Source organism: Seriola lalandi, unplaced genomic scaffold (genome assembly GCF_002814215.2).
Source record: "Seriola lalandi dorsalis isolate HSWRI2012SDOR001 ecotype SW California unplaced genomic scaffold, Sedor1 jcf7180002054922, whole genome shotgun sequence".
Classification (NCBI taxonomy): Eukaryota; Metazoa; Chordata; class Actinopteri; order Carangiformes; family Carangidae; genus Seriola; species Seriola lalandi.
Window position 1 is genome coordinate 168,506 of NW_019525474.1, and position 27,316 is coordinate 195,821.

The window sequence follows — 27,316 nt, forward strand, 5'->3', positions numbered from 1 at the left end:
TGGAGTAAATAGAACTGACTTATTTCTCTTCTAAAACCTGAAATATAAAAAATAATGAAAAAGACTGAAGTTCATGGGAATTTAATCTTTGACATCAGCTGTTTAAATTCAAATATGAACTTAAGAAGCCCGTACAGCAGAACGCTGCCCCCTACAGGCGGAAACATGGACACAACATGGTGACACTCACTCAACAGGCGTCAGGTCGTGTGATCACTTTACCAAGAACAACAGAACACGTCACATATGTTCTGTGTGTGTGGTGGCAGGCCAAAGTGCTGTTGAGCCAGGCACTGCTCCTCACTGACTGCAGCACTTTGACCCAGCTGGCTCCACTCTGCTCTGTCACACTACACTGACCCATTCCAGGCCGGTCCAGGTTAATCCAGGTCTAATCCTTCCTCTATTCCTGGCTGTGGACCAGCTGGGACCTGTGATCCCTGAGGATGGACCTAATCCAGATCAGGATTACCAGACCTGCACCCGCAACCACACACTGTAGAACCACAGTCTGTAGAACTAAAGACTGTAGAACCACAGACTAGAACTAAACACTGTAGAACCACACACTGTAGAACCACAGGCCGTAGAACTAAAGACTGTAGAACCATATACGGTACAACCACACACTGTAGAACCACAGACTGTAGAACTATATACTGTACAACCACACACTGTTGTCCATACACTGTTGAACCACAGACTAGAACCAAAGACTGTAGAACTACACACTGTTGAACCATACACTGTTGAACCATACACTGTAGAACCACAGACTGTACAACCACAGACTGTAGAACCATATACTGTACAACCACACATCGTAGAACCACATACTATACAACCACACACTGTTGAACCATACACTATTGAACCACAGACTGTAGAACCACAGAGTATGGAACCACACACTGTACAACCATATACTGTACAACCACAGACTGTAGAACCATATACTGTAGAACCGAAGACTATAGAACCACACACTGTAGAACCACACACTGTAGTACAGTACAGCCATATACTGTAGGACCAAACACTATAGAATGCTGAAGAAAATTCACTCAAGTCCTTAGTTCCAAGTTTGCTGTAGTGATGTGAGTTTATTGGTATTCTGGGAAAGGGTGAGCCAACTGACACAGAGCGGGTCTGAGGCAGTAGACTGATCCAGAGTGTAGGGCAGGGGACAGTTGAAGACAAAGGGATAGACAACTTTATTTCGGTATACCTGGGGTTATAGAAATTTGGTCAGACATCATAACAAGTTGGAAAAGAGGTTAGAAACAAAAGGTAATGTTCTCAAGAGGTCTTGCAGTGTACCACCTAGGTTCCAGTTATCAGGGGGTAGGAGGGGCTCTCCATATCTACAGGTAAGATGTTGGTGATGTAAGAGGGAAGAAAGGGTGTTATACGGGGACAGACGGTGGTTGATAAGGTAAGTAGTATCTCCTTGATCAAAGGATCAATGAGCCAACTCAGTGGGATTATAGAGTTGTTCCTAGGTGTCAGCAAGTCTACACTGAAGAATGTGTATATTCTTCCTCAAGAACCAGACTGTAGAACCATATACGGTAGAACCATACACTGTAGAACCACAGACTATAGAATCAAACTGTAGAACTACACACTGTAAAACCACACACTGTAGAACCACACACTGAACAACTACACACTGTAAAACTATATACTGTACAACCATATACTGTAGAACCACAGACTGTAAAACAATATACTGTAGAACCACACACTGTAGAACTACACACTGTACAACCATATACTGTAAGATCACACACTGTAGCACTGTAGAACCACAGACTGTACAACCATATACTACAACCACAGACTATAGAACCTCACACTATAGAACCACAAACTGTATAACCACAGACTATAGAACTACACACAGCAGAACCACACTGTAGCCAGGTTCTAGTGGTCATTAGGGGAACTGCAGGTTGTGGTTCTTCAGTGGTGACTCATGTTTCAGTCTGGATGTTGAGGTTTAGTCGACTCTCAACCTTCAAACTATAAATGGCCAAAGTTAAGACTGAACCATCTCTGAGCAACAACTGGACCAGAGCAGGCCCAAACCAGGTTATTCTGACTGATGCAATAGAGACCTCAGGCAAACCCACTTACTGATCCATGTCACTGTGTGTGTTGCAGATTAATACTTCTGTTAGTTTTACCTGAAGTAATTTTAACATGTAAACAAAGAAACACAAATCTGAGTAAATTATTTTGTGCATTTTTTAAATAGTTTGTTCTTTGTTTTCTGAATCTGACTGAATAAAACTCCAGACGTGTTAATGATTATTTATTGATTATTGGTTTGTGATGTTCAGTCAGTTCAGAGTCTCAGTTTTATCTCTCTCTTTTTCCTCTGTTGAATGTTTTGCAGCTCAGACATGTTTGTGCTGTGTCTGTTATTATATGTGACTGTGTTACATCATTGTTTGCTCTTTTTAGTCTGAGTACAGCACCTGTGACATCAGAGGCCGGCCGATGATGTCATCAGTCAGGAAACAATGTTTGACAAACAAATGATCTCAGAGATTCAACAGGTGACATGGTCAGACACACACTTACACACACACACACAGAAAGTCATGCTCTCATTACAGACTCTAAACTGAAGCCAAAGATCCTCAAACAGGATTAAACTAAAGCCCCCCCCCCTCCTCTCTCTCTCTCCCTCTCTCTCTCATTCTCTCTCTCGTTCGACCTGGTATCAGCACTTTCTCACTGTTCTTGTCATTTTCTGTTTTTCTTGGACAGATGAAGCTCTGACAAAGGTAAACATTGTATGTGTGTGTGTGTGTGTGTGAGAGAGCTTGTTTTTAGATTCTAACCGCAATACACACTAACCTGTATGGACTCCGCATCACTGTGAGGTCTAGACTGTCTTTTGAAGGATAAAACTTGGTTTTAGGGATCAGGTTTAGATTTAGGATCAGGTTTTAAGTTTGGGATCGGGTTAGTCATTTAGTTAAGATGGTTAATATTATTAAGTGCTGGTATTAACCATCATATCAATGAATGAACCCTACAAGGAAACAAATGTGTGTTTGATATTGTCAGTGTGTTTCTTGTAGAGTCAAAGGCTGAGTAAAGTAGAAACCAGTAGAAACCAGTAGAGACTAGTGTGGTGGAGTTCAGCTGTATTCAGGTGTGTCCAGGTGTGTCCAGGTGTGTCAGGTGTGTCCAGGTGTGTTCAGGTCACTGAAACATACTGATGTTTTCTTTGAGAGAAATATTTATATTTTACAGCTGCAGATAAAAGATTTAAGCAGCAGCTGATTTGTCTTCAATACTCCTGACTGTCACCTGATGATGAAATCACATCTGGACACACCTGACCTCAGCTCAAAAATCTCACTCACGGTGAGTGTGATAAAATACAGCTGATATCTGTTAAATTCAAATGAAGTTTATTGATCATATTGATTGTGTTCATTATATTGATTACATTGATTACATCGTCAGCTTCATGAGATCAGATTTCATCTTCCAACAAGAACTGTGTCAAATCAAATGCTATAGACCCACAAAGGTCTTAAAGTCCAGGATCGGACTTCTGTTGTTGGGAAAACGGCAGGTGCTGACTGATGACTGCTGGTCTCACCTGACAGGTGAGTCCTCACATCTATGGAAACATCAGAGCATGTGAATGATCACTGTCTTCTGAAAACATCCATCTCCATCACTGCTACTTAGTGTACAGTGCATTCTGGGACATTTACCTGGATAAAACAGGTCCAGAATGCTGCAGGTGATGTGGACTGGGTGTGGACTTGAAATGGACTAGATGTGGACTTGAAATGGACTGGATGTGGACTCTAAATGAACTAGATGTGGACTTGAAGTGGACTGGATGTGGACTTGAAGTGGACTAGATGTGGACTTGAAATGGACTAGATGTGGACTTGAAATGGACTAGATGTGGACTTGAAATGGACTAGATGTGGACTTGAAATGGACTGGATGTGGACTTGAAATGGACTAGATGTGGACTTGAAATGGACTGAATGTAGACTTGAAGTGTCTGCAGCTGTGACTGATGAACACACAGAGTTTTACTGTTTCTATTCATTCTACTGTCTCACCACAAGCCTCACTACAATCTGTTCTGGAGCTTTCAGTCATACCACATGATCTTCCTACCTCCTACTTCCTACTTACTGGGGAAGACTATGTAATACGGCTGAAAGCCCAGGAACAGCTGTTGTGTCATGGTGAGGTGCATAAGTGGACAGACTTCTCACCAATCCCAACTCAGCACTGGAAGAAGTACTCAGATACTTCACTGAAGTACAAGTACCAACAGAACTGTCACGGGTCTGAGGGGTAAGTAGGAACCAAATGCAGCCAACACTTTGGGGAACGGTGCAGACAGGTTTATTAACCAAAATACAGACATGAACAGACGACGTGAACAAACCCTGAACTAAACAGACGAACCGACACAGACAAAGGGAAGCACAAAGACTATATAGACACAGGAGGCAAGGTGATTGCACACAGGTGAAACACATCAGGACGGGGCAGACAATCACTACACAGAAGCAAGACCACGACAAGAAGCAAAAACACTGAGACACACAAGGAACCAAATTACAAAATAAAACAGGAAGTGCGAAAAGTCCAAAACAAAACTAACAAAAAGTGTCTGCCATTGAAAAACATGACAAGAGCACAGTAAAAATACTTAAAGTAGATAAAGTATCACAGGAAAAAATACATCATGTAGGTAAATTATCACAGTAAAAATACACACCTCCACACACACACCAAAATCACAGATGAACTGTTTCTGTCACTTTATTAAGATTTATTATGTTTCTGTTTTTCTAACATGCAGTCAGTTTGTGTTCAGAGATGTGAGAGCTTTCAGTCAGAATGCATTGTCATCCTCCTGTGGAGAACAGCGTGATGTGTCTGTAGAGTTTGGTGTCAGAGTACATAACATCAGAACCAGGATCAGACGTCAGACTAAGATTTTAATATGAATGTAAACAAACCAAATTGATGACATCATCAGACAGGTGTATGATGTCACCAGGTGAGTGTGGTGTTCAGGTAGTTCCTGGCTCTCAGAGTGCTGATGGTGTTCTCTCTCTCTCTCTCTCTGTCTCTCTCAGTTTGTGTTAAGAGTGTTAGCATTGTTTCTATACTTAGCATTCTTAGCGCTCTTTAGCATTAGCTAATGGTGTCAGTCAGCTTTAATGTAAAGTATTATGGGTCAAAGGTCACGGCAGTCAGCTGGGTTCAATCTTTTAGGATGGTCAGAGTCTGAGGAGAAGTCAGCTCCTGATAAAAAAGATAGTGTAGCTCTCACTCATCAGAGATCTTATATTACCCTCCATGCTGCTGGTTTCCTCTCTGCTTGACGACATGGTCACGACCACGAACATGACAGAGCTTCAGAGACGAAGCCTGCCGCTGCGACTAGAGGGCAGAGTGTGTGTGTGTGTGTGTGTGTAAGCTGCTGCAGAGTTAAAATACACTTCCTGGACCACACACACTTCTACCATTCAACCAGAGATAAAATTCATTTCCACAGCTCAGTTTGTCCTGAACTGAACCCAGAATGTTTCTACTGTTTCTATTGTTTCTGATGATTCTAAAGATTCTAATGTTTCTACTGTTTTTATTTCCTCAGGTCGTCAGGATGCAGCTTCGTAGTTGGTTGCTATGGGTGTGTCTGTGGTTGCTAAGCATCACGAAGGCTTGGACAGCGACCTTCAGGCTGGCTCTTATTGGTCCATGGTCGTGTGACCCCATGTTTTCCCGGGCGATGCCGACGGCTGCGGCCAACCTGGCATTGTTACGGTTACGGAGCGACAGTCGTATGAGCAGAGGATATTGGTACGATGTGAAACTGCTGGATGAGGACTGCTCCGCCTCCAAAGGTTCATTACATCATTAACTAACGATCAGTCAATAAATTAAGTAATGATCAGTCAATTAACTAATGATCAGTCAATTAATGAACTAACAATGACAAACATTTATATAAATATCAAAATCAAATTGTTTTACATTTAAAATAATGAAAATTTATTAAACTCCAAACAGCTGGACAAGGTGCCTTCAAAGGTTCATTAGATGATAATTAGGATTTTAATAAAACTGAATTATTAGATAATAATGAGTGTGAAGGTTTCTGATTCTTCTTTGTTTTTTTTTCAGCTCTGACAGAACTTGGACAGATGGAGGGTTATGGCCACGCCTACATCGGACCCTTTAACCCTGCCCTCTGTCACGCCGCCTCCTTGTTGGCTCAGCACTGGGAGGCTGGGCTTGCCTCTCCGGGCTGTCTGGATACTGATTGGCCGAACCTGCCGCCCATCACTCCTCCCAGCAGAGTCTTGTTCAGTGTACTCAGGTTTTTCCGCTGGGCACACGTCGGCGTTGTCTCAGGTGAGCAAGTGACATCACTGCAGGGGTGTGCCCCTCCTCTTTGACCATTTTGGATTAGTAGGGAGTTAAGGGGGGAGTCAGGCACTGCCAAGATGGCGACGGTGGACCAGCTCATTCTGAGCAGCTCACTCTGAGCTTCAGAAATCTGTGGGTGATGTCACAGAGGTGTCGGCCATCTTTATTTACAGTCTGTGGTTCTGAGTTTAAACTGTGACAGGTTTTCCCCTCAGAGAGACACCTGGAACTACTCTGCAACTAGCTAACTCTAACTGGAACTAGTTACAATAACTGTAACATGACTCACACCAGATATGAATAATATGTAGTCACTGAATTAAACAGTTACCTGAATGTCAATATCCTGTCAAATATCATGACAATGACAGCGATGCCTGATCAATAGGAGACAGTGCCAGAAACCATCATTACATTATTGATCAGATGATTATCTGTGTTTTGATCTGTGTTGATCTCACTCTGTCCTTCCTCTTCATCATCAGCTCCGTCCAACCTCTGGGAGAGCACTGGGCATGAAGTGGCTTCAGCGCTCCGGGCTATGGGCCTGCCGATTGGTCCAGTTGTTACCATGGAAACTGAGAACAATGATGGAGCACAGGAGGCACTGAGAGCGATCAAAGAAGCCGACAAGGTCAAAGGTCAGGTCTGAAAGATCTGATTTCCAAAGGTTAAAAATGAACAAAACAAAGAGCAGCCACAGCTGTTGTCAGGGGCCCCAGACCCTCAGCTATACTCCTCACCAGTAGAATATCAACTACATCCGGTCCTCCATCCTCCATGTTGTGCTTGTGGTACTTGAGAGGGAGTCAACATCTGGTTTTACTTTACATTCATCAGTTTTATTTTAAAGTTATGGAAGAGGGTTAGGGCAATGTGTGAAATCTCTTTAATCACATGTGGCTCTAATCCTCTGTACAAAGTTGTGTTTTGTCAAATTGCTAATTTGCTAATTTGCAAAGTGTCTCAACAATGAACAGAGGACCTCAGAAAGGTCGTATCATTCCATCAGAGGAGACCACCTATTATTTTCTTTATCAATACACCTGACAATTATTTTCTCCAATAATCAGTTGATTGTTGATTGAATAAGATATGAGGAAATAGTGAAAAACTCTTCTTGTTCTGCCTGAACAACAGTCAAAAATACTATTAATGTTGATTTTAATAAAGTGGGACACAATCAAATATTCACATTTGAGAAACTGGTATCAGTGAATTATATTTTGCTTTGAAATTGTGTGTTTTAATGACAATGACAATGAATTAATTTGCAAATTTGCCAATTTATTTTCTTTCAATAAACTACTTAATTAATTGATTAATCATTTAATCTGTAGAGCAGTGGCTCGTTTGCTGGTGTCTGGAGTGATGACTCACATGTATAGTAGGGGTCCAACAACTATTAAAAGCTAAGGGGCCCCAGTTTGGAGTCAGAGTAGATTCACAGTATAATACACAATAAAATAATTGATATCAAGATAACTTAGAATTATTTTCACCCTCCATTTTATAAACTGTCCTAAATATTGATCTATGCATTTCACATACAACATTAAAAACTGTTTTTATTTTTCTATTTCAGTGGTGATCATGTGTATGACATCTGTCCTGATTGGTGGAGAGGATCAGCGAGAGCTACTATTGGCTGCACTGGACATGGGGATGGTTTCCGACGGTTATGTGTTTATACCGTATGACGCCCTGCTCTATGCTATGCCATATCAGGTAACTGATCACTTAAACTGCAAACTGATCGATCAATAACTGACAAAGCTGCAGGATGAGTTTGTATTGAGTTAGTTGACTTGTGTGTGAAGCTGTAGTTCCAGTTGTGACCTGACGAGGCGCTGCTGCAATTTAAAATATCCTGTTTTTCACTGTCAAATGTTTAAACTGAGTTCTGATTGGTTCCCTGGTTCTCCTCTCTGACCAATAAGGACACAGTTTTCCCTCAGCTTACCAATAGCACTCAGCTTCGTCATGCCTACAGCTCTGTTCTGACTGTCACCATGGCATCTGATCAAAGTTTCTATGAAGCTTTTCGTCAGGCTCAAATCAGCCGAGAGATCCGGTCTGCTGTCGCTGCAACTGAGGTAAATACACAACAAACAAATACACAACACATTAACAAACACAAATACACAACTACTACACAACAACACATTAACAAACAAATACAAAACATAGAAGCAACACACACACCCTAAAAATACATGTAAACAGAAAACAGTGGCATAAAAGTATGTTGACTTGGTGTATGGTGTGTGACTATGTGATATGAGGTGTATGACTGTATGAACGGTGGTGTATTGCTGTATATTGAGGTGTATGACTGTATACATGTTTCTTAATGTGCTGGCTGATCAGTGAACATGTTGCCTTAATGAATCAGGTTATAGGTGGAGCCTGCAACACTGGCTCACCTGTACTGTTTATATTAGGGGCTTTTCATTAGAGGTTTGTGCAGCAGACTGATGGTGAGTCCCCACCCTGCTGTTAGCTTCTCTTTACTGCTGTAGCATCATGTGTTTTAGATCTGTATGAAATTATTAGCTTCCTTTTACGACATTGACTGTGGAGGTTGGACTGAAGCTTTGTTACTGACTGCTTGTATCAGACGAGTGTGTAGAAACTGAATAATGTCCACATTGACACAGACAACCTCCGTCTGTCCCCTGTGATCAACACAAACACCTGCTTCACTTCACTTTCTCCTGAATCCTATTTCCTTTCCTAACCACTCTTCCTTGACCTTGATGGAAAACGTCAAGGAGAGATGTAGAGGAGAATTCAGGACTGAGGAGAAGACACCACAATGCAGAGAGGATCTAAGCTACATGATTATATTGTGATGGATGTTATTGGTGTGTCTTGCTTTGAATATTACTGCTGCAAGGAATTGTGGGATGGTGTTAAGGAGGAGGTTCAGAAGGAGAGGTGTACAATCATCGGCACATTAGAAGTCAAAATTAATCAAATGTCCACCTTGAGGAAATAAGGATAAATAATACTCAGTTCGACTACTCATGCACATAGGATAAAACTAAAAGTGAAAGAAAATCTGCTTACCAGCACTGCCGCCCCATATGATGATCAGGAAAACAAACAAAGGGTGAAAAGAGCCAATCAGTGCTGAGGAAAACAGAAGAAAGGAAGTGAGGCAAAGGAGAAAAGAAGTGTCAAAATAAAAGAAAATAGGAATCTTTACTACAGACGGCATTATCTCCTTTCCTTTCATAAATCAAGGTCCAGTGTTTCCTAAGCTAAAGGAGGGTTAGATAGGAAGCAGGGAAGATAGGAAGATAGGAAGCAGGGAAGCTCCTTTCCTCAGCTCTGATCATGATGCTGCTCAGATACTAAAGATTGTTTCACTGTCTGAACCTTCCTGAGGAGAAAAGATCTTTCAGCTCAGCCAGTGTGCTCTTCATGTGTTTTGATCAAGGTATTTTTATTGAATATTTTCAGTATACAATAATACAAATACAGATGAAGCATTGCATCCAATCAGTAAAATCAAGTATCCCCCAACCCAAACGCACACCCAACAACCTACAAGATCCAAGTCGCTGACTGAAAGTTAGTTATTCCTGAGGACTACCGAAGGGAACATAAATATTACAGAAATCTGCTTCCATTTTTTCCACAGTCTGATTTTAGACAGTCTGACCTTTGACCAAAGAAGCCGATGTACTATCTTGAATTGCATAACAGCATGCCCTTGACAAATGGATGTGAGTATATCCTACAGATAATTCTCTGCCAAATTTGATCTGGAATCTGTTCATTTCGATCTTTTTCCCATTTATTTTTCAAATGACCTAAAGGAGATGAGTTATATAAGTTAAGAAGGTTATATAGCCTACCTATAATCTGTTTTAAATTTTTCCCCAGCTTGAACATGGACTCTAATAGGGATGTGGGGGGACTTAGAGGAAAGCAGTCAAAATGTAAGGTTATGAAATTCCGCAGCTGTAGATATCTAGAGAAATGGGACCTAGGGATATTGAATCTATTCACCAGTTGCTCAAAGGATGCAAAATTGTTATTTGGATACAGGTCCTTCAGTGAAAGGATACCACTCTTCGGACAAACCCCAAAGGCCCTGTCTAACATCGAAGGGGGAAAAATGTGGTTCTTAACTATTGGAGGAGAGGGGGAGAGGCTGTGGAGAGCAAAATACCTCCTAAACTGGTTCCAAATTTTCACTGAATATGTTACAATGGGGTTGGTAGTATGATAAGAGATGGGCTTTACAAGTGTAAGTTGAATGCATAATAAAGCTGGTAAGGAGCCATTTAGGGGTATCAGAGTTGTCTACGCCATTCATCCAGTACATCAACGCCCTGATGTTGGCTGCCAAGTAATAAAACAAAAAATTAGGCAGTGCCATACCACCATGAAGGCGAAGCCTCTGCAGTATACCTTTCTGCATACGTGGGACTTTTTTGTCCTAGATAAAGCTTGATATAAGCTTGTCTAATGAGTTAAAGAAAATTTCAGAAAATGGTCAGAAATATAGGAAGATTTTGAAACAGAAATGAATTTAGGTAACACATTCATCTTCAGTGTATTGATCCTTCCACTTGGAAAAAGCTGCAGCAAATCCCAGCGTTTAATGTCCTGCTTCAGACCACTTATCAGGGACAGAAAATTAGCTTTATAAAGGTCTTTATAATTATGTGTAATCCAGATTCCCAGATATCTGAACTTTTTTGTGTTAATTTTAAAAGGGGTTGAATTGAAGGAAATATTTTTGGGGTTAGGGTTAGATGATGTTGATGTATTAATTGGCATCAACTCACTTTTTTGAGGTTTTATCTTAAAGCCCAATATTTTGCCCAATACAATTCTCTTAACATGTCGAATAGCCTAGCAAGACTAGACAGAGGGTCCGAGAGGTATATAACAGCAGATCATCTGCGTACAGCGAGACCTTATACTCCTGGTCGACTCGGTCAATTTCTGTAATATGCATATCCTGGCGTATAATTAGTGCTAAAGGCTCAATAGCGATGGCGAAAAGAAGAGGAGACATCGGACAACCTTGTCTAGTGTGCAGAGATATTATTGTTGGTGCTGATTGCAGCCAATGGGGAGGAATAAAGAATTTGGATCCAGGATATAAACTTTGGGCCAAAATCAAATTTCTCAAGTGCATAGAAATGATAGTTCCACTCCCCCCAACTTCATGTTAAGTTTTGTCCTGAATTTTGTCTGCAGGTGTCTCCAGTCTTTGGGACCATATTTAACATGGTGTACTTCGTTGCTAAGGCAGTGGAGGAGCGTCGTCAAGCAGGGGGCGGGCATTGGGTGACGGGTGACCAGCTTGTTCAATCAAATGGAGGCTTTGATTTCCAGGGCTTCAATCAGGTCAGAGACATGTTAATATGGACTTGCTTGAGGTGTGTCAGGTGTGCCACCTGTGTGCATGTGGAGGACCTGGAGAAATATGTCCCAGGAGCAGATGTACTTAGTTGTTTCTATAAAATCAGATTCTATAATAAATGTGAGCAGACTGAGGTCAACTGCTGAAGAGCTCAGATGAGATTTAACTAGTTCTATCTCTTTAAAATCTGATATGAGGAATTGTGATCCCGACATAGGATGGAAAAGTTTATTCAAAACCAGAGAGGATTTATTAAGGAAAGCGAACCATAATCAGCTTCTTCACATTAATGATGCATCTGCTGCTGTAGCCATGGAGACGACATGATACACAGCAGCTTCTTCATAAATGTGGTTCAGGAGATCAGGTATGAATCTGATCAAAATAATCTATACTGCCTGAGTTGGTCTGATTTTACAAGTATGGTATTTTTTCCACCTGTCAACACTTCTAGAAGAACGAGGTTGGGCTGTCTCCTTTCACCAGCTCTCCATTAGCTTCCGCATAGCACATTACCCCCACCCTCATCCAGTCTTACTGGCTTCCGGTCAAATCCCACATCCAGTACAAAATCCTCTCCGTCACCTACAAATCCCTGCATGGCCTCACCCCACAGTACCTGTCTGACCTCCTCCACCCCTTTTCCCTCGTCCCATAACGTTTGGTCCTCGGACACGGGTCGGCTCTCCACACCTAGCCTGCGACCTATTGGTGACAGAGCATTTAGTGTGGCAGCCCCCACCCTCTGGAACTCTCTGCCGGCAGAGATCCACACAGCATCATCTCTGGACGTCTATATTGTTTTATTTATTTACTTTGTGTCTTACTCTGTAACACAGCCTTTAGTACCTTGAAAGACGCTATAAAAATCGAAGTTATTATTATTATCATTATTATGTGTTGGTTTACACGAGGAGCTGGACGACTCCAGTCTTGTTACACTGGGCTGGGTTTTCAATGAGTTCAGTTGAGGATTAAAATCCACTTTAAGAGCTCTGTTGAAGATTTAGATATTTGGGTATAAAAAAGTGACCTTCACTAAATCAATTTGCTATAAATAATCTCAATCTACACACATTCAGTTGTAATAATGAGTCTACTACTGAGGATTATTATTACAACTCAATGATAGAGCTTTCATCACTCTTAGACTCTAGGAAAATTACTTCTAGATTTATTGTGAAAGGTAGAAAACTTCAAATGAAGTGCAACACTTTTCAGTTTTATTGGTTAGCAGATCAAGCACTGCAGTTTGGCGCACCACTGAGAAGAACTATTATATTTTTACAGGATGTGATGTGCTCAGAGATTCCTTTTAAACTCTTCACAGCTACATTTAGTGCAGTTGCGTCCAGATCATCATCATTTAGAGACACTGCTCAGTTTCCTCTGAGCAGGAGCTGAGGTCTTGAAGGTTTTCTGTCAGTTACATCATCAGTCACATGATTAACCAACAGGACTATGTGATGAAGATGTTATAAGCTTCACCTTCACTCTTCCCACTCTTTTCTCAGGTGTTGTATGGAGGTAAAGAGGGGCGTGGCCTGCAGGCCAGGTATGTGGTGTTGGACAGTGATGGTGACCAACTCGTGCCGACACACTCATTCGCTCCAACACACATGGATGGGACGATCGGAGGTCTGAGACCACTGAGCCGCTCCTTCATCTTCCCTGGAGGAAATCCCCCCAAAGCCAGTTTCTGTTGGTTCAGTCCAGAGGAGGCCTGCAGCGGGGGTGAGCTCAATAAACCTGCACAGTGGTGGGAACTTTGTATTTCTGTTGGTTCAGTATATGTATGTGCTGTTTATGTACGTACAGTTCATATGTAGACTGAAGGTCTGAGATCTACTGAGCACCTCATACTGTCCATCATGATCATGTGTCTGTAATCCAGGGATGTCAGCAGGAAGTGAGACTGACCGGATGTTAAATTATTTCATTTCCTGTGTTTATCTGCAGGTGTAGACACGGCAACAATGTTTTTTGTCTTCCTGTTGCTCTGTGCTCTGATTGGAGTATTTTTATACTGGAACAGGTCAACACACACACACACACACACACCACACACACACACACACACACACTTTTCAACAGGAAACTCTTTTAAGTTTTATAAGGTTGGGATAATAATAATAATGATGTGTGCACAGGAAGTACAGGGGAGCAGCAAACATCACCAAACTGATTATGACTCTGGACGACATCGTCTTCATCGACACTCAAGTCAGCAGAACGGTCAGTTACCTGTCAGGTGTTCAACTACTGGCTCAATTAGGATCAAAAAGAATTTTGACTTTTAAAGCAATGATCACCAATAGTTTCAGAGTTTTTAGTTGAAAATCAGCCTTTTAAACCCGTAAAATACTCTGCAGGAGCCTGATGTGAACCCATGTTGAACTGTGTTAATAACTGGACGTTAGCAGGCTGAACAACAAGCTGCTGCTGATGTCATTGATTATGTTGTTGATACTGTAGAAACTGAATGACGAGCTGCTGTTGATATTGATGTTTTTGTTGTTGTCATAGAAACTGAACGATGAGTCGATCATGAGGAGTCTTCTAGAAATTAAAACTCCGTTCCGCTCGATTGCTCGAAGTTACATCTTGACTACACCTGAGAGCTCCAACATAGGAATACTGGAGGTACACCTATATTTCTACCTGCACATGCACCTGTCTGTTGACCTGCAGCTGTCTCTCTGATACACTGACTCTGTTGCTCTGATCGGTTATGTTGTTACCAGGGCGACTGGGTTTGGCTGAAGAAGATTCCTGTTGGAAAGATGATGACAAGTGTCAATCAAAGCACCCAGAGGTTTTTCAGCCAGGTAAAAAGCACAGTAGATACACAGTAGATATTCTTTATTCTTTATTTACAAGGATAGCCCCTTGAGATGTCCCATCTCATTTTCGAGGGGGTCCTTACAGATGATACAAAACAAAACGAAACACAAAAACGACATCATAGTAGTAAATCATAATAAAGGTAAATATAACACAAGACTATACAAGACGATTAGACGCAGAAACAACCGCACTCATACACACGTACACTCAAACTTTGCTCCCATAGTCACTCCCCTTCCAGCCCATACCATAATCAGAAACAATCAGTGAACCATCTGCGAAAATCCAACTGCAAGGTGATAGGAATGCACATACATATAATAAACAGCATAAGGGAGAGGAGAGAAAAAAAAGTAAATAAATAAAAATAAAATAAAAAATAAAAGAGAGAGAGATCAGAAACAGGAGCAGGATGTTTGAAGATGAGTAAGAAGAGATGATTTGAAGATATGGAAAGAGGCAATAGACCTGAGTGAACGGGGAAGATTATTCCAGTCTGTTGGAGCTTTAAATTTAAATGCACGACGACCTATTTCTTTGTTGATTCTGGGTGTAAGGAAGAAGGGATGATCCGTATTCCTTAAGCTGTACTGTGAACTAAAAAGAATTAGGTAATGTTTCAGATATGAAGGGAAATTGAAATGAATACACTTAAAAATAAACAGTGACCAATGGAGTTGCCTTCTTGACTTGGGGGCCAGCCAGTTCAAGGACTCATAACAGACAGTGATGGGTTTTATAGGGACATATAAGCACAAATCTACAGAGACTATTGTATAATACTGTGAGAGGACGGAGATTTGATTCTGAGGTGTTCCCCTAGATGACATCAGCATAATAAAGTAATGGAAGTATCAGCTGAGTTATGATTCTTTTACGGATTTGTTGTGAGAAACAATCAGCAGAACGATAGAGAGATTTCAGTTGACCATATATTTTCTTGGAGATTGAGTTGATATGAGTTTTGAAGGAGAACTGGGAATCAAGCCAGAGACCGAGATATTTAAATTCATTAACTTTTGTCAGAGCTGTTCCATCAAGGAAAGTAATGGACCAGTTTTTAGTTAAGGGCAAAGAATTAGGTCGAGTACAAAACAACATATTATAAGATTTATTGTTGTTCAAGAGAAGCTTATTGGAAGAGAACCATTTCTGAACTAAGTTAAAATCAGATTGTAGGGAGTGTTGGATTTGTGAGCTGTCGGAACTGGAAGAGCAAGTGTCATCTGCATATAAATGAATTAAACAGTCGGAACAGATTTGTGGAAGATCATTGATGAAGATGGAAAATAAAAGAGGACCTAAGGATGAACCTTGTGGAACACCTTTATCAAGAATTTTGAAGTCTGACTGACTGCCCTGAAAAATAACACATTGACTTCTGTGATGAATATAAGAATTGAAAATTAATAGAGTCAGAAGAAAGACCAACTGCATACAGTTTGTCCAGGAGAAGATAATGATCAGCCATGTCAAAGGCTTTGGTGAGATCAATGAATATAGCACCTGTTGGCATGTTGCTGTCAGATGCTGATAGTATATTGTTTGTGAATTTTAAAAGAGCAGTGTTGGTCGAGAAATTTGGTTGAAAACCAGATTGGTGTGGGGATAATAAGTTATGGTCATTGAGATATTTAGATAATTGATTAAAGATTAGTTTCTCAAATATTTTTGTTATGCTGTTGATAATTGAAATGGGTCTATAATTGTTAATATCTTTGGTATCACCTGGCTTTACCCTGGCACATTTCCACGATCGAGGTGTTTCACAAGTAGCCAGTGATAAATTAAATAAATCAGCCAGTGGAATGACAGTACATGAGAGGCAAGTTTAATCATCAGTTCATCAATTCATCAGTTCATGTACGCATCTGACCAGGCTGGGACTGGTCAGATGCGTACATGAACTGATGAAGCCTCTTGGATGAGAGGTGAAACGTCTTCCCAGACATATAATCAAGTCCAGTTGTTTTTTCGATTTAAAACTCCTTTAGGATACTATGACCTGGACAAATGAGAATATGTACAGGCTGATCTATATGTGTTCTGAGTTGGGGTAAAGTCAGAATGAGAAGAAAAGGAAGAAGAGCTGCCAATTGTGGAGAAATGATGACTGAAGGCCTCTGCAATTATTAAAGGTTCGCCGACAGTTTCACTGTTTATTCTAATATTAGTAGTGGAGCTTTTTGTGGGCTTGTTGGTTATAAAATTGATTCTCTTCCAGAATTGCTTTGGATTCTTAAAATCAGTTGATAAACAGTCCTTATAATAATTTCTAGTATTGGTTTTACATTTATTCCTTAACTCTTTGTAAGCCTCCCAGTCAGCAGAATCCTTTGATATGCGGTATTTTTTCCATGCCTTGTCTCTTTGTTTGAATAAATGTATGAGATCTCCTTTGATCCAAGGTAGATGTCAACCCTTAACTTTAATTAATGTCCAAGGAGCATGTTTATCAATTATCTCGACAAATTCCTTATAAAGGTAATTCCATGCATCTTCAGCAGATGGAATTAAGTAAAATCTCTCCCAGTTTATATTTAATATATCTTGGATAAAATGTTCAGGGTTAATGTTATTCGATTTCCTTAATTTGATTAATTTAGGAGGAAGATGAGGCATTTTAATTTTCCAGATATAAAAAACAATAGAGTGGTCACTGAGAGAGTCAGGTGGCACCTCAGATTGTAGAATTCTGCCGGGACGGGAGACTAGAATCCAGTTGAGCAGGGAAGAGGAGCTGGGACCAACTCTGGGTTCAGTAATGAGTTGGGTTAAATTTATGCTGTTAAAGAGATTGCGATCTTTTTGAGAGGAATGAACTAGCCAATTGGAATTAAAGTCACCTAATATGATTTTTTCACTAGCACAGTATAAGGAATTAATGGTGGACAGGATACATTCAGTGGTTTCAGCAGGAGCAGATGGAGGTTTATAGATATTTCCTATGATTAGTCGTTTGTTTTCTTGAAAAATTATTTTAACGAAGAGGCCTTCAAAGTGCAGTGGATTCTCACTTGGCAATACAAGTTCTGCAGTCAGATTTGAGGATACATACATTAAGAGGCCCCCACCTCTGGAGCCCCTGTCTTTCCTAAATAGAGCATAGTTGTCAAGTTTGACTTCATCATCAGAAATATCACTGTTTAACCAAGTTTCAGAAAGAGTAATTACATGAGGTTTATTATAAGTGAGTCGGGCTCTCAATAAATCAATTTTAGGTGGCAAACCCCTAATGTTCAAATGAATGACAAGCAAACCTTTAGAAGAGTTCATTACTCCGAGATAACAGGATAAATATGCGCATGATGTGATAGCAGAAATGCACACAGAGCATCATCGCAAATTGTAGTATGTAGCAGCCAGGGGCAGGTGATGAGAGAGTCAGAAGGAGAGCAACACGTACACACACACACACACACACACACACACACATACACATACACATACAAGGACAGGGGAAGTACATAAGAACAGGCTGCAGCATTGAGGGGAAAAAGTAAAGAAAGCTAAAATCAGAAAATGGAAAATAAGTACACATCTCAGTCTGCATGACCCTTTAAGCGAGCATAACAAAATAAGAGGTCCAGGTTTATTAATGCTAAAGTAGTTATATAATAAAATATAATAGACCTCCATGAAATCATCTGATGACATGAATACAAGTTATAATAATAATAATAATAATAGTAATAATAATAGTGATAAGATAAAATAAGATAGACTGCGAATGCTTCATAATTTATTAATTCCAACATTCAAAGTATTAACTGCCTATAACAAACTACTTATAGGTGTCCATCCTTTCTAGTTTAAGTGATCTGGAACAACCCATCTTTTAGTGGTACGCCGTTTTACATTTTCGTGTCACAATATACGGCAAACAGTAGTAAAGCAGCAGCAACCCTTGCTGTGCCCAGCAACATTTGCAAATAGAAAACAAAAAATAAGGCAGCAGCCTCCAAAGCTGCGCCTAGGCCAGTGACAACAATGCAAATATAAAATAATGAATTCAATGTCGGTCCGGCGAGGAAATAATTACAAAACGGAGATGAACTAAATAATTCAAATAGTTCATCAGCAAGCTGAGCATTGTGCTACTGTTAGCACTACCTTTGATCACTAACATTAGGCTGTCATATCAGAGTCAATGGAGGAGTCAATGGAAGTGAGCCTACCAAGGAATCTCTCAACTTTTTGTGTCTCTGCCCAGTTGCGGGAGATGCGACATGAGAACCTGAACCTGTACCTGGGTCTGTTCCTGGACTCTGGGATCTTTGCTCTGGTGGTAGAACATTGTCCTCGAGGAAGTCTGGCTGACCTGCTGGCCAACAGCAACATAAGGCTGGACTGGATGTTCAAGTCATCCCTGCTCATGGACCTCATCAAGGTGCTGTTGAGATACTACTACTCGTAATATTAAAAATAAAAGTATCCTCTAGATAAAACTCTTGTGATAATAAAAGTGTCCTGGTGAAACCTGTGTACAGTTAACGGTGGGTGGGTTCTGAGTGTTGACGTGTGGTGTGGTCTGACTATTTTTTCAGATTCTGTTCTTTGATTGGAGCTTAAATGTATTTAATGATAACAAAAAATTGTCTGTGTGTTCCAGGGGATGAAGTACCTTCATCTACGAGGTCTGAGTCATGGTCGACTCAAATCTACAAACTGTTTAGTCGACGGACGTTTTGTTCTGAAAGTCACTGACTACGGCCTTCCCATGATCCTTCACTCTCAGGGCCTCAGCACTCCTGAGGACCCACAAGGTAAAACATGAAATATAATGTTGCTCAGAGGTTTTATCTGAATTTCTCTCGTCATGAAGTCACAGGTTTGTTTCTGCAGCAAAAAACAAGAAATGTTTGGTTGTTAAATTTCCGCATTTCATTTAAAATACTCTCTGGACCTCTGACCTTCCCTTTAGTCAGCAGCTCTTCTTCAGTGATCTGAAGGTCACTGAAGGTTCTGATGGTGTAAAGGTTCTTTGTTTTTCTGTATTTCACCATTTTTAATATTTTATAACCTAACTTCTCTACCTGTCGGTCTCCCTCTCTGTCTCTCTCTCTTTCCACCTGTCTCCCTCTCTGTCACTCTCCACCTGTCTCTCTCTCTCAGAGCTCCTGTGGACAGCTCCGGAGCTTTTGAGGAATCCGGTCCAAGGAGGTTCGTTTGCTGGAGACGTCTTCAGTTTCTCCATCATCACACAGGAAGTGATCTCACGAATGCTGCCATACGCCATGATGGACATGCCTGCCCACGGTGAGACAGGATGTCTATCTGACCACCTGTCTGTCTACTTCAGTGTCTGACCATCTGTCTGTCCACCTGTCTGTCTGACCACCTGTCTGTCTGTCAGAGATTGTAGAGCGTCTGAAGCAGCCCCCTCCTCTCTGCAGACCGGTGGTTTCGGTGGATGAAGCTCCGGCCGAGTGTCTCAGTCTAATGAACGAATGTTGGAATGAAGATCCGAGTAAGAGGCTGAGCTTCGACGACATTTTCAAACAGGTGAGATGAGCTGCTGCCTGCTGGCTGATGTGAAGAACTGCAGAACAGAAACACTTCAGACATGTATTTCTCATACATCTGTTTGGTGTATGTTTGCAGTTTCGGGGCATTAACAGAGGGAAGAGGGCGAACATCATCGACTCCATGTTGCGGATGCTGGAGCAGTACAGTTCAAACCTGGAGGATCTGATCCGAGAACGAACTGATGAACTAGAGGTCGAGAGAAACAAAACAGAGAAACTGATCGGACAGCTCCTGCCTAAGTAAGACACGTAATTTTAAACTGAAATAATACAGTTGCCCAAACACATGTTGATCTGATTCAGTGTGACATCACTTCCTGAGGATGTCCCTCCACAATAAAAGGGGCTGCAGAACTCCATTAAGTTTCCTGCAGTACAACAGGAATGCAGTGATGGTTGTCTGAACATCATGATGCACTGCAGACAGGAGCTGATCACAGATGATACTCAGCTGCTGTTGTTAAAGCTCCTCCAGTGTAAAGGTCTCTGTCCACCTGTAGTTTGATTATAGATCAGCTCTAGCTTCTATATTAGTACTGTGAAAGTATCAAAGCCTCAGTCCACAGAGAAATGCACACAGCCTGTATTCAGAAACTGGGCCTTAAAACCAGCCGTCAGGACTTCTGGAACTTTGTGATGTCGCAACAAAGCAGTCACTGCTCTGAGCCATGCTTTGAGCCCTGCCCACATGACGTCCAGTAGAGGTCACATGTTCAATGATACCTTCAAAAAAAGTTCTTCTATCTTTTGTTATGAAATAATTACAATGAATAAAAGTCTGTCAAGGTGTTCAGTTGATTTTAAAGATGTTTATCTCTCTATGAATTTAAGGAACACAAAACAGTCTATTTATACAATTACACATATCAAACAGTAAGAATAGTAATAAATTCATGACATGATAGTCTTTAGATTCACAGATAATCCTGAACCAGGTCTATGTCTGTTCGGCTCCTTCCAGCTATGTCCTTGAGTTTCACAGCTGTTTTTACAAACCAGCAGTAGCAGGCTACGATCCATGGCTTGAAGCTGTCCTCAGAAAACAGGTCTGGTCTCACTAGAGCTCCACAGTGATGTAAAACTACACTGACATGGTTTCAAATCTACTGTATCTTCTTCTGGATCAACACTTCAAATAAAATATGGAGCTTTAACAAGACAAAAAGACAAAGACAAAACATGACTGCCCTGTGTGTGTGTGTGCGTGTGTGTGTGCGTGCGCGTGTTTTAGGTCGGTAGCTCAGGCACTGAAGAAAGGGAAGCCCGTCCAACCAGAACATTACTCAGACTGCACTCTGTACTTCAGTGACATCGTCGGATTCACCACCATCTCTGCTCTCAGTGAACCCATCGAGGTACAAGCTTCTCTTACATCTGACACTTTACACCTTCCGCTGTTTACTGACACTGTGTGTGTGTGTGTGTGTGTGTGTGTGTGTGTGCGCGTGTGACTGCAGGTGGTGGACCTGCTGAATGACCTCTACACCATGTTTGATGCCATCATTGCTTCTCATGACGTCTACAAGGTAAAGAACTCTTCAGCTCAACTTATTAAACCCATCTGACCTTTGATGTAGGGGTAGCACAATACACACCTGAATGACATCACAGCCGTCAGTTGTTTTGTTTCTGCAGGTGGAGACTATCGGAGATGCCTACATGGTGGCTTCAGGTGTCCCCAACAGAAATGGGAATCAACATGCAGCAGAAGTGGCCAACATGTCTCTGGACATCCTGCACTCGATAGGAGCGTTCAAGATCAAACACATGCCAGAGATCAAAGTCAAGATACGGATTGGACTGCACTCAGGTACACGTGCACACACACACACACTGGTACTATGGAACGTGGATTGGTCCATAACGTCTAGTTTGAATTCAATGTTTAATGTCTTCTGATGTTTAAATTTCGGTTAGGGATAGCTACTACTATCACTTCCTTCAGGGTGGAACACAGGGACATTATCATTTGCTAACAAGGAACTATTCAGCCTACGTGTGAACTGAGGTTAGGAAAATTTACATTATTAATAATATTTAGAAATGTATAATATTGATATTATTATAAACTGCTTTTCTTATTTAAATGTAACTTAAAAATCATTTATCTAATGTGGTGTGTTTCTGTAAGTGTACCTAAACTGCAGCGTTAGAGCAGAAATAACCGTCTGAACAGGAATAATAACCTGTAGACGAAGTAGAGACAGACCAGGTGAGGGGGCAGAGCTGTACTGGGGGTGATCAAACCCAAACCAGTAGCATGGAAACATTGATGGTCCAAACACCTGAAGACGTTCTATACATGTGCCTCTCTTGCCTGTCTGTCTGTACTCAGGTGCAGTGGTAGCAGGTGTGGTGGGACTCACAATGCCCAGGTATTGTCTGTTTGGAGACACAGTTACCACGGCGTCACACATGGAAGCCAGCGGACTGCGTATGTGAAAATTAATCAGTGATTGATTAACAGAGAACTGAGTTCAGTGACTGACTCAGGATCAATAAATGATGATCAATAATGTGTTTTGTCTCTAGCCTACAGGATCCACATCAGTCTGTGCACAGTGAAGGTCCTGACCAGTCTCAAACTGGGATACCACATCGACACCAGGAAGGCACAGGTGAGCTCACCTGTCACACTGTTCTGTAACACCAGGATCAGGATCAGCACCAGAATCTGGATCAGGATGAGAATCAAGATCAGAATCAGGACCAGGATCATGGCCAGAATCAGGATCATGATCAGAATCAGGACCAGGAACAGGAAGAGAATCAAGATCAGAATCAGGACCAGGATCAGGGCCAGAATCAGGATCAGAATCAGAAATAGAATGGTGTTTGTTTTTGTAGGTGAAGGGCTCGGAGGACACGTATTGGCTGACTGGTCGAGATGGTTTCACAAAACATCTTCCTGTTCCTCCAGACCTGACCGGAGGGTAAGAACTCAAACACACATAAAAATAATCAATCATAACCTGACGTCACAAATAGATTAAGGTGGAACCAGTAAAATAAGCAGCAGGCTGTTCATTTTGTACAGGTGAGAAACACAAACACAAAGACAAGAAATAAAACAGACACAGCACTTTCAAAATATAACAGTAAATGATTAGACAGAGTCAAGGAGACCAGTCCCATGCAGCGTTCACCCAACACGAGTTCCTTTACAGTCAAAAGGTGCCCATGCGCACACGCACGCACGCACACACACGCGATTTAGTGTACCAACATTTATGTAACGTCAGCTGCAGCCATGAGGATCTAACATTTACTGTCAGTCACCTTTTTGTTCTTTATCAGAAGGATTTAATCAAAAAATGTAAATCTTTACTGACAATGACAATTTTTTTTATCAGATCAGCTTTTTTCTAGTGGAGAGAACAGGTAACTGTGCTAATGCTAATGCTAGCTTCAGAGATTATAATGACATCTGGATTTAATGAGCAGAATCAGTCTGTTGTTTCACATGCACACTGTTTCAACAAGGAAACAGCAGTAACTAAATGGATACAAAGAACAAAGATGCCGATGACCTCCAGGACTGTTTGAGGGTGTGTGGTGAATTTCTTCAGAGACCGGTCTCTGGAGGTTCAGCTTGCCTGAGGTCATGTAACACACTGGCCAATCAGAAACAATTCTGTGTCTCAGACTCGATTTCTCAGAATTTTTCAAATTGATGTTTAGTTTGTTTGAAACTAAATAAAATAAAGATTTATCATTCAAATACATCAGGTTTATTTCTCACCTGTCTCAACTGTCTCACCTGTCTCTGTCAGGGCCAGTAACCATGGTATCAGTCTGGATGAGATTCCAGTTGAGAGACGACAAAAGTTTCTGGAACGACAGAAGATGATGAAAAAATGATGGCAAAACACACACACTACCTCAAGGACGACATTTTAATAGCTGGTCAAACTCAATAGAACTGGTGGAAGATTCCACATGGACAGTGATTTCTGAGAACACTTCATCAGGTTTCTTTGAACCAATCATCTCTGTGCCTCTCGTGGGTCTCATACATTACACAGTAATAAATTCTTAGCTAGGAGAATGTAAGTAAAGACATTACCGACTCTACAGCTTTACATACAGTCATACAGTGTTCAAGTTTAATAGTTGTATTTCCCATTACTGTGTCCACACCGTCCTGTGACCACTGTGGCTCATCCTGACTGTAGAGTCTTTAGTTTGTTTTTCTTAGGTAATGAAAGAGTTTAAGTACAAATTTTACATTGAAATCAGTGAAGACACATGTTAATTTCTACAGTTATTATTGGTCCGATAAATAAAGTGTGAGTCTAAGGTAATATGAAAAGTTAAGATCCAGGGAAGCATGAGTAATAATTATCTTTGTCACTGCTTCCTGATGTTATTGTTTTCAGCCACCATGATTCTGTCATGTTACTAATAAATCAATAAATTGAAATCATTGTTATTTGCATAGAAGGAAATCCAAGAAAACAGTTCCAGAACCAATACAATATACATATATATATACAGCTGCAACAATCCCAAAACAAATCCTGCGAAATTCTGGAGGGACTGAAAGATTTAGGGGGATTTGTTAAAATACCCCCAATTTTACTGCAGTTTTTTTTTTTTAAATGGAGATAAAAGTTGCGATGTTTGTAGATGATTTTGTTTAGGGTTACGGATAGGATTTTAAAACTCTCTCGATGATTCCCCCTGCTTCGTCCGACGACTGGGCAGTTGAAATGGGGAACCAAAGGCAATGCACTGGCCGACGCTCGTCGTCCGCAGTTCTCAGTTCCAACAAACTATTCTCCCATAAACGGTTGTTTATAGATTGTTAGAAAGTTGCGTAATTGAGTCTGTCCTCATTATTTTGGGTTAGAGTTTTATAGTTCTCTTGGTGATCACCTTTATTGGTCCGACGACTGGGCAGTTTTGGAAAAGGGGAATCAAAAGTAATGCACTGGCTGTTGTTTTGTCAATAAAAATTTTTAAGAAAAATTTGTTTTTCTTAATGGCAATTTAGTAGGTATATATCATCTTCTAATGTAATTAATTGTAGTTAAATTTTACATTATCCTTTTTTTGGGGGGGGGGGGGTTATTAGATTAATATTCCCACCGTAGGTTGTTGTAGAGGTTGGGGGGTTCCCCGGGAGGGTTAGGGAAGGGGAACTGATCCCATCCCCAAAAGGGTCCGGGAGGTGCACGGTCCTTCCCTCGCTCGGTTCCTCCACCCCGGTCCCAATAACGCTGACGAGAGCGCTGACGCCTCCGCACGTAGCGAACGGTCGTCCATCCCCCCTCGTCATCTTCGTAGCCCATTTTGGGCTTTATCTCTGTTTCTTAATTTATTTTAGCTTTGTTATTTATTAATCAAATTATTTATTCTTTATAATAGATATAACTTGAATGTATTTATAATATGTATTTATTTTTTTATGTGTATATTTTCTTTTAAATGTAAATGAAATAAATAAAAAAAATTGTGAAAAATGCAAACAAATTTGTTTTTATTCAAACAAAATAAAAAAATAAATAAAAAATTAGATTGTTTTTAAACTAAATTATTGTGCACCAAAAAAGCAACGTTTCAATCCTGTATGGATCTTCCTCAGGCCAAGGTGCAACAACAAAGAAAAGTAAAAGAGCTGGCTGTTATCACTGACTGGAGGAGCTGTTGCCTCTTCGAATGTCAGAGTGAGAATGAGCTGGAGTCTCCCCCTCCTTTTATACTGTTTCGTTTTCCTTAGAGTTAGGGTTAGGGTTAGGATAGGGGAACTGATCCCTTCTCCTACGGGGGAAGGGGGGTGCACTCTCCTTCCACCCTGCCCGCCCATAGCCCCAGTCCCCAGGAGGAGCATGGGTGCGCCGGTGGCGTCTGCCATAGCGCACCTCGTGCCACCCGTCCTCCATGTTGTTGTCTTGAATGTTATTTGTGTGTAAGTCCTATTTATTTTTTATTTTTTTAATATAAATGAACTATATATGAATAATAATGTTTTTAATCTATGAATTTATCTAATTAAAAGAAATAAAATGAAATAAAACAATGAACTAAGGAAGGTGTGCTATCAGCGGCAAGGTTTCAAGCCAAAAAGGCTCTTCATCAGGCCTAAGCACACAAAAAACTGAGAGGCTAGCTAGCTAGAATGGCTATGCAGAGCTCGTGGGTCTGTTCTCCTCAGTGGTCTGAGTCGAAATGAGCTGGAACCGGCCGTTCGCCGTTTATAGGCTCATATAATTTCCGTTCGTCTTTTTCTAATTTATGTTTTACCAATCGCCTTTTTTGTTTTCCAGTTGTCTTTTGTATTTTCCCAATCGTCTTTTTTGTATTGTATTTTAACAGGTAAGTAATGTATTTTAACAGGTAAGTGAGGTAAGTCTCTTTTTTTTTCTTTCCTCCTGTCAAGTGCAAATACGTTGGAACCTGAGCAACTGTGATTTCACGATCCCTCCGAAAGTGTGTTTCGGGTGAAAACTGTATCTATGCAACAATGCGTGTGTATCTGTGTTTTTAAAGAAAACTTTTATCTGTAATTTATTGTCAATCATGAAATTTGGACCTTTTTATACTGTAGGTTAACAGAGTTTTGCCACCTATCGTACCCCCTACCATACTCGTTAAGGTCTGTAACTTTTGATAGGAAGGTCGTAGAGACCTGAAACCAAGTTTCGCCCCCACTAATTCGGCCACGCCCTTTCCAACTGTACCAGCCACTCGCCTGTGCGACCCTCGGTTCCCGAGATGCATTGCGAAAAATTTTTAAATCGGCTGTATCTCGGGAACCGTAAGTCGTAGAGAGATGGGTTAGGGTTAGGGTTAGGGTTAGGGTTAGGGTTAGGGTTAGGTTAACAGAGTTTTGCCACCTATCGTACCCCCTACCATACTCGTTAAGGTCTGTAACTTTTGATAGGAAGGTCGTAGAGACCTGAAACCAAGTTTCGCCCCCACTAATTCGGCCACGCCCTTTCCAACTGTACCAGCCACTCGCCTGTGCGACCCTCGGTTCCCGAGATGCATTGCGAAAAATTTTTAAATCGGCTGTATCTCGGGAACCGTAAGTCGTAGAGAGATGGGTCCAAGACTGGCGTGTTCAGCGCCCCCTAATTAGGTCTGACGCCACCCACTCCCGTGTCTCTAC

At 41.1% G+C, this 27,316-nt stretch overlaps 1 protein-coding gene across 1 annotated transcript; it reads left to right on the plus strand.

Annotated features, from left to right (window-relative positions):
- The first annotated feature begins 2,717 nt into the window (after positions 1 to 2,717).
- Positions 2,718 to 25,277, plus strand: LOC111673609 (retinal guanylyl cyclase 2-like). Its single transcript, XM_023431428.2, has 24 exons — positions 2,718 to 2,795; positions 5,663 to 5,912; positions 6,193 to 6,423; positions 6,924 to 7,079; positions 8,024 to 8,166; positions 8,379 to 8,534; positions 11,662 to 11,811; positions 13,342 to 13,561; positions 13,787 to 13,862; positions 13,978 to 14,062; positions 14,354 to 14,470; positions 14,572 to 14,655; positions 18,888 to 19,064; positions 19,287 to 19,440; positions 19,790 to 19,933; positions 20,031 to 20,179; positions 20,279 to 20,442; positions 21,434 to 21,557; positions 21,660 to 21,728; positions 21,838 to 22,012; positions 22,538 to 22,636; positions 22,735 to 22,820; positions 23,050 to 23,135; positions 23,976 to 25,277. The coding sequence occupies exons 2-24, from the start codon at positions 5,672 to 5,674 to the stop codon at positions 24,061 to 24,063; spliced, it is 3,174 nt and encodes a 1,057-aa protein (XP_023287196.1). The 5' UTR covers positions 2,718 to 2,795; positions 5,663 to 5,671; the 3' UTR covers positions 24,064 to 25,277.
- The last annotated feature ends 2,039 nt before the right edge of the window (positions 25,278 to 27,316 follow it).

Coding starts and splice junctions, on each gene's coding strand:
- LOC111673609 (XM_023431428.2), top strand. CDS start 5,672: ATGCAGCTTCGTAGTTGGTTGCTATGGGTGTGTCTGTGGTTGCTAAGC. Junction 13,863..13,977: donor GTATTTTTATACTGGAACAG/GTCAACACACAC, acceptor ATGTGTGCACAG/GAAGTACAGGGGAGCAGCAA. Junction 14,063..14,353: donor ACACTCAAGTCAGCAGAACG/GTCAGTTACCTG, acceptor TTGTTGTCATAG/AAACTGAACGATGAGTCGAT.